Source organism: Mobula birostris, chromosome 18 (assembly GCF_030028105.1).
Source record: "Mobula birostris isolate sMobBir1 chromosome 18, sMobBir1.hap1, whole genome shotgun sequence".
In the NCBI taxonomy this organism is placed as follows: Eukaryota; Metazoa; Chordata; class Chondrichthyes; order Myliobatiformes; family Myliobatidae; genus Mobula; species Mobula birostris.
This window is the reverse complement of record NC_092387.1, coordinates 2,011,295-2,019,487: the sequence shown is the minus strand read 5'-3', so window position 1 is coordinate 2,019,487 and position 8,193 is coordinate 2,011,295. Positions and strand designations below refer to the sequence as shown.

At 47.8% G+C, this 8,193-nt stretch overlaps 1 protein-coding gene across 1 annotated transcript in view; it reads right to left on the bottom strand.

Moving 5' to 3' along the window:
* Positions 1–3,600: 3,600 nt before the first annotated feature.
* LOC140212235 (transient receptor potential cation channel subfamily M member 1-like) overlaps positions 3,601–8,193 on the bottom strand; it is a 333,942-nt gene continuing 329,349 nt past the window's right edge. The window contains exons 26-28 of the mRNA XM_072282961.1: positions 6,289–6,421; positions 4,143–4,906; positions 3,601–3,629 (exon numbers count right to left, since the gene is read on the bottom strand). Coding sequence (XP_072139062.1) covers positions 3,601–3,629; positions 4,143–4,906; positions 6,289–6,421 — 926 coding nt within the window. The remainder of the gene's footprint in view (positions 3,630–4,142; positions 4,907–6,288; positions 6,422–8,193) is intronic.

The window sequence follows — 8,193 nt, the reverse complement described above, 5'->3', positions numbered from 1 at the left end:
GGGGGGAGGGGGAGGGGGGAAAGGGGGGGAGGGGGAGGGGGGAAAGGGGGGGAGGGGGAGGGGGGAAGGGGGAAAGGGGGGAGGGGGGAGGGGGAGGGGGGAAAGGGGGGGAGGGGGAGGGGGGAAAGGGGGGAGGGGGGGAAAGGGGGGAGGGGGGAGGGGGGAAGGGGGGAGGGGGGAGGGGGGAAGGGGGGGAAGGGGGGAGGGGGGGAAGGGGGGGAAGGGGGGAGGGGGGAAGGGGGGGAGGGGGGAAGGGGGGGAAAGGGGGGAGGGGGGGAAGGGGGGGAAGGGGGGGAAGGGGGGGAAGGGGGGAGGGGGGGAGGGGGGGAAGGGGGGAGGGGGGGAAAGGGGGGAGGGGGGAGGGGGGAGGGGGGAGGGGGGAAGGGGGGAGGGGGAAAGGGGGGAGGAGGGAGGGGGGAAAGGGGGGAGGAGGGAGGGGGGGAGGGGGGAGAGGAAAGGGGGAGGGGGGAGGGGGGGAGAGGGAGAGGGGGAGGGGGAGGGGGAGAGGGGGAAAGGGGGAGGGGGAAAGAGGGGAGGGGAGGGGGGAGAGGAGGAGAGGGGGAGGGGGAAGAGGGGGAGGGGGAGGAGGAAGAGGGGGAGGGGGGGGAGGAAGAGGGGGAGGGGGGGAGGGAAGAGGGGGAGGGGGGGAGGGAAGAGGGGGGAGGGGGGGAGGGAAGAGGGAGGGGAGGGGGAGAGGAGTGGGGTAGGGAGGGGGTTAGGGAGAGGGGGTGGGGTAGGGAGGGGGTTAGGGCATAGGGGAGGGTGTTAGGGAGAGGGGGTTAGGGAGAGAGGTAGGGGAGGGGAGAGGGGAGGAGTTGGGGGAGGGGTGGGAGAGGAGAGGGTGAAGGGGAGAGACGGGGAGGGAGGGGGTGAAGGAGAGGAGGGTGTGGGGGGAGATGAGGGGTGAAGGGGAGGAGAGAGAGCAAGAAGGGGCAGGGGTGGGGAGGAGAGAGGAAAGGGTGAGAAGGGGGAAGAGAGTGGGGGGGAGGAGGGGGAGAGTTGGGAGAGGAGAGTGAAGGGAGGGTTGGGGTAGGGAGGGGGAGAGAGTAGAGGGGGAAGAGTGGGGGAGGTGTGAGGAGGGCAGTGGGGAGGAGGCAGGGAGAAGGTAGAGGGGGTGGGGAAATTCCTCTAGCATTTTGCGCCTGTTGCTCTGAAAGAGAACAGCAGTGTGCGATCTCAGTGTTGGATGGTTGCCACTTGTTTTTGAGCAGAATGGGAGTTAGTGTGACAGTGGCTGGATAGGATTGCTTTGCTGAAGTGCACTGCTGGTGGTGCAGTTTGGTTGGGTAAAGAGCCTAGTAGGGAGTTCATCCAATATACTGAAAAAGAGAAACAGTCGTAGGCTGAGTGTGGGTGATAGAAATAAACTCCCGAATAAGCAAAGGGGAGATGCACGGTCCTCAGATATAGAGTCACAAGTCGCAAGATGTGCAAGGGCTTAAAGGTGCTGTTTGGGGGCAGAATTGTGGTGTGGGAGCAAAGCAATGCATAGTCAATTACAGAGGTAACAAGGCATGAGTGATAGTTTCAGCAGCTGATACATTGTGTAGATTGGGAGAACTTTGCAGAAGTGGCAACAAAGGGATAACATGATCAAAAGTGTATCTGGTGCATGTTCCTCAGCGGCAGTAGTTCTGTTCAGCTCTCTCTCCATGCCTGAAACTGATGCTACTTCTCTGAAGTGAGGACCTGCTTACTTGGGTGAAGATAAAGATCCACAATATGAGGACAGACTCTTCAGCCACCGAGTCTGTTTTAACTGTTAAACAACATTAGTCCCATTTGTTAAATTCTCATTACTATCTCATTCTTACTAGGGGCAACTTCATGGTTAATGGACTTTGTGTGTGAGAGGAACTCAATGCATCATGAGGACACACACATGATTACTGGGAGAAGGTGCAAACTTCACACAGACAGCACTCGGGTCAGGAATTGAACCCAGATCTCTGTCACTGGGACAGCTGCTGTATTAGCGGTGCCACTGTGTCTCCTCAGTCACTGAAAAGAAGTAGTTATCCCTGGTCAATACTTTAACCAATGTCACCAGCATAGATTATCTCTGGGAATAACTGTGTAAATCATCTGTTAGATTTCTTTCACGAGAACAGTAAGTACACTTCAAACACTTGTTACTGGCTGTGGGTCACTTTAAAACATCTGGAGGAAGTCGAACGTGCTCCAAATATGCAAGTCTGCTTTCTAATATGACAGTTAGCAGAGCAGCACTGGGAACAGTTTACTGCAAAAATGGTCAGCATATCAAACAAGAATAACAACAACTGTCCTGATTAATGCCAATTCTACATTGGGAGGGGTTTCAATAAAAGATAAAGAATAAGAGTCAAATTCAGACAATTTTATTATTACTCAATTTCACACACTTGCTAAAACAAGATCATATGTGTTGTAAGCCTGGCTCACCAACTTGACAAAGTAATTTGAGCAATTCAGCATATTGTAGGAAATAGCTCGGGCATTCTCAGTCCATGCATCTGACAACAAATTAATTGTGTGAAGGAGTTAAGGATTTCAGGATGCTGGGTTATTAGAGATGATCATCGTTACAGCACCTTGTTATCTGCTGCATTGGAACAAAGTTCAGTAAGTTATGCAGAGATAGAATGAGTGAATATGATTATCAATACTGTCAATTTAAATTTCATCCTGAAGGAAGTAAACGAGGTAGAATAATTCCCTTTGCTGCCAAGAGAAATAAACTAATATTTTCTGCATTTCTTTCAATTATATTCCATTTCAGAAGACTGAACGGAAATAAGCTGAGTGTTCAGTAGTTGGGCCATACGAGAAGAAAATCCTTGGTTCAGTTCCGTTCAGCGCTGTTCCCATGAACCTGACTGAGCAGACATATGAATTTGCAGAGAACAACATAGCCTTGTCATTTGCTTAGAACACAAGTTACAGTATCTGGGTAAATTATCATGTGTGACTGAAGCATTGAGTGCAGAAAAGACTCTGCCACACCATACAGGACACAGCAGCTCATTCTCCACCATCATGGCTGCAGAAAATATCCTCATCTGGGCCTCCTAACACTCAATCTTTTCACTCAGGTGCACTATTTCAGGACTATGGATAAATATACTGGCATTCCTTCAACATCCCTGGAACTCCCAACATTTCTGGAGGAACACCTTCATCAGAGGGAATGCAATGATTTAAGAAGGGATGCAACATTCCCTTCTCAAAAGAGATGAGGATGAGCAATAAAAGTTGGCCTTGCCAGCAACACCCACATCACACAAGAGAATTCCTTTTACTGTATAACATCCACTGTTCACATCACACGAGAACATTCCTTCCACATCACACGAGAACATTCCTTCCACACTCACTGTGCACATCATACAAGAACATTCCTTCCACACTCACTGTCCACATCACACGAGAACATTCCTTCCACACTCACTGTCCACATCATACGAGAACATTCCTTCCACACTCACTGTTCCAGGGTCACAGCTGGGAAATTTTCAGGTCTGTAGGAATCCTTCATGTGTCAGCTTATGAGGAGGAGAAGAGACACTGATTAAAAAGAAAAGGTGGTACAGATGCTTTAAACCGACAGAGGTTGGTGAACTACACTTTAGTGGCATTGGGGTTTGAGGCTTGAAGATACAGTTAACAAGGGGTCTCAGTACTTTTATCCTCCAAAGCTGTTGTTTGAGTGATCGAGTCGCCCCAGGCTTGCCGCAAATCCTTTGTACTGAAGGCTTGTTTGGGTTTGTCAAAGCTTTCTCCCACCGTGAGCCTGGTCTTCCTGTGGTGTCCATGAAGACTTTTTGACCTTGGGGAATTGAATTTATCTAGTGCCACTGTTAGAAAGTTTTCAGACTTCAGGCCTGTTCTCGGTGTCTCTGCTCTGAGTTTGGAGGTTTTGTTCACATAGCCTCCATTATCAACATTCTCTTCAACCCCTGACCATCTCTTCCTTTGCGCACGCATTGATACTGGAGAGGACAGTAACGGATGGTGAGACGCTTCTGCCATTACTAATTCTTCGGTCATATCCTTACAAGATCTGCGTTCATACAGACCCCATTGGGGATTGCTTGCAGGGGGGACATGATCCACAATAAAGTCATAGTCAGTGCTCCAGCGTTCCTCTTGCCCTACCGTACCTTCTGGGCCAAATATAACACTTCTGCACTTCACCATTGCTGAATGGCACGAGTCATAAGTCTGTGGGAGAAAGCAGCTCACTGCCTTGGATCTCTCCAAAGGAAAGGAGAAACACGTTTCCAACTTTGTTCGTGCCACTGACACAGATTCGGTTACAGCTCTTCCAAGCTCAGCATGTGGAGAAGGCAGGAACTTTTGATAGCCAGTTCTCCCTTTAGCCTTCAGTGGACTGCCCTGGCCATCAGTTGAAGCTACAAAGATATCTGCACAGGAACTGAAATTCCTGGGGTCACGACTGATTCCCAGCCTTTGGCCGATTTCCTCTGTCCTGTGGGAGCTGCATGATTGGTGAAGACTAAATTGGTGTTTTGGTGTCATGTTCTTTCTCTGCTCCAGAAGTTCCTGCTCATGTCTCGGAACAGTGGAGGAATATGCCCGTCTGTGAGATCCCATGGAAGGAGACATCAGGCCTACAGTATCCTCATTGTTGAAGTCATCCCCATCCATGTGGAAGCGGTACATGCTCGCTGTCTCGGTGCTGTTTTGTCTAATGAGATAAGAAGCCTCGCATTCTGAGGGGCACCCCGAGCGGGTATGGGTCAACTCTGCCTTATCAATACCTGCCAGCTTCTCCACTGCACTGACCATGCGCCCAGTGTATTCCTCCAGCTGAGCCAGTCGAATATCCACTGTTTGGAGTGAAGCTTTCATGAAGTGCTCCCTCTCATTCACCTCTTCCAAACGCATTGCCATGTTCTCCACCCTGAAAGGTCAAGGGAAGTGTCATCAGAAAATGAAAATTCTGGTGAAGACCCAAAAGAAATCACATTGTCATATTCATTTCTTATTGGGAAGATGTCACCCACAATAACTATTCATGGAGTGCTCCTGTAGATCTATTGTTCCAGCCTGCTCTCATCCTACAGAGCTCATTTCCTGTGCAGCCTGTGAACAATAGTCAACCTAATGGGACAGCAGAACACAGAAACCCATAGGACCTGGGCACAGAAACCCGTGATACCTGGGCACGGAAACCCCTGCCGCCGGGCATGGGAACCTGTGGGTTCTGAATACAGAAATCCGTGACTCATTTATAAAATGTCACTGATGCTCGGTAATAGATGCTGGTTGCCAAAGAATGGTGCTGTGATTGAGGAAACTGCAGGGCAAGGGAGCCCAGAATTTGGTGGCTTGGGAGTGAGAAATGCACTCAGAGGAAACTGATATTGATGGGGAGATGTGAGGGGGGAAGAACTGACACTTAGAGTCAGCAGCACCTTGGTAAATCAGGTGGTGGGGCGGTGACCAGGCGAGGTCCGAGTGGTGGGGCAGTAACCAGGCATTGGGTTGGTGACCGGACTGTGGGGCGGTGACCAGGCTGTGACAGTGCGGCAGTGATTAGGCTCAGATGAAGTTAAGACCATCAGACACTGGAGCAGAATTAGGGCGTTCAACCCACTGAGTCTTCTCTACCCTTAAGTAATATTTGTCATAGAGACAAGGGATTCTGAATGCTGGAAAACTTGTGCTATCACACAAAATGCTGGAAGAGCTCACTCAGGCACTTGATAAAATCCCTTCATCTTGACTTGAAATGTTTATTTGCCTCCATAGGTGGTGGCTGAGCTGCTGAGATCCTCCAGCATTTTGTGTGTAATATTGATACTCTGCAGTTAAGGCCATGTTGTGCCAGAACTGCCCAAACAATGGGTGCCCATGGGACAACAGTTCAAGTTTCCCTGCATATTTCATCTCTAATTTCATCATTCCCTCCAAGCTGATTGCAGACTCTACCTTTTGTTTTCTCATCCACTTGCAATTTTTCCTCAAATTTCTTTTCTGATTTCATTCTTAAACATGAACTGTTTTTCTCTCTCCTGAGAGCCCTGACACTTAAAAAAAAATATTGAATGAAGGTCAGTGGGAATATGAACTGTCTTGACACTAGAGGTCAACTGAAAAAGTGAAAAATGGAGAATAATAGCTTGATATTATATCAGCAGGCAGATGGAGTTAAGGATCTGCCTGTTGAGTGGGGTTTGATGACTGTTTCCAGCAGACAGAAAATCTTGAGCCACCTTGATTGTGCAATTGGAGCTAAACATCGCTCCATGGGGACAGGGCAAACCATAGACGTCAGCTCACCTCTCAGCTGTGATTCGAATCCGCTCATCATTTGATGACTGCTCTAGGCTTTCCTTCTGGCTGAAGTACTGTTCCACACACTGCTCCTCAAACTCATGCAGTTTCTTCAGTTCGTCTTCACTGAGGATTAGTTCTGTCACAAGGAAAGTGGATGAATATCATTCAAATATTCATGGCAATTTAAAGTGCATATTTAAATTCAATCATCGAAACAACTGTAATGTATCCAAAAGCTTTATAACAATTCATGTCATTGGAGATGAAGTAGGGAGGTGGTGGGGAGCGGAGTATCAGGTACATAGAGAATCTGGGACAACAGTGGGGTGCAGGAGTAAAGACAATATATGTGGTGAGAAGGATGGAATTGATTGAGTAGATGTAGAGTTGTTCCCCTTGGATGGGGCATCTAGAAATAGAGATCACAATCTGAAAATAAAAGGCTTAGCCATCCTGGACTGAGATGAGAAGTAATTTCTTAACCCAGGTGATAGTGATCTTTATAATTTTGTAACCAAGTGGACTTGAGGCAGAACTGCATGCATATTAAAAATTCAGACAATCGAGAGAGATGAAGTTAGTGCAGCAAAGTGAAGCTAAGCTAAAAGATTAGACACATTCCTACATAACACAGAGCAAGTGTGGAGGCTGAATAGCATCCCTTGCTGAATGGCTACCCCTGCTTCTATCATGGTGAGAAATGGATGAAGGCGGGGTTGGATGGGGAGGGGGGATGGGATAGTATGACAGAATTCACCCAGCACTTTGAGAGGGAGAAGATAAAGACAGATCTATCAGTATTACAATAGTGTAAAGTGGATTACAGAGGCATGAGTGAGGAGCTGGCCAAAGTTTATTGAAAGGAAACACTAGCGGGGATGACGGCAGAACAGCAATGGTTGGAGTTTCTGGGAGCAACTTGGAAGGCACAAGACAGATATATCACAAAGATGATGAAGTATTCTAAAGGGAGGACTGTGCCTGATGGGAAGTCAAAGGGAGCATAGAAATAAAAGACAGAGCATATAATTGTGCAAAAATAACAGTGGGAGTTTAGAGGATTGGGAAGCTTTTAAAAAACCAACAGAATACAACTAAAAAAAATGAGAGAGAAAATGAAATATGAAGGTAAGCTAGTCAAAAAAATAAGGATACCAGAAGTTTATTCAGATGTATAGAGAATAAAAGAGAGGTGAGAGTGGGTATTGGACTGCTAGAAAATTATGCTGGAGAGGTAGTGATTGGGTACAAAGAAATGACGGACAAACTTAATAAGTATTTCATGTCAGTGGAGGGTGCTAGCAATATGCCAAAAATTTGAGGCTGGGCAGAAGTGAGTGTAGCTGCTTGGGACAACGTGCTTGGGGAGCTGAAAGGACTGAAGGTAGGTAAGTCACTTGAACCAGATGGATGACATCCAGGGTTCTTTAAGAGGTAGCTGAAGGGATTGTAGAGGCATTAGTAATGATCTTTCAAGAATCACTAGATTCTGGAATGGTTCCCCAGTTCAGGAAAACTGCAAATGTCACTCCACTCTTTAAGTGGGGAGGGAAGCAGAATAAATAAAATTATGGGCCAGTTAGCTGACTTCAGTGGTTGGGAAGATGATGGGATCCATTGGTAAGGATGGTTTCGGGGTACTTGGAGGCACATGGTGTCTGACAAATCTGTTGGAATTGTTTGAAGCTTGATAGACAAAGGAGAGTCAGTAGATGTTGTTTACTTGTATTTTCAGAAGGCCTTTGAAAACATACCACACATGAAGCTACTTAACAAGATAATAGCCCATGGTATTATAGTAAAGGTACTAGCATGAATAGAAGATTGTCTGACTGCCAGGAGGCAAAGAGTCGGAATAAGGGTCCTTTTCTGGTTGGCTTCTGGTGTCTTACAGAGGTTGGAATTGGG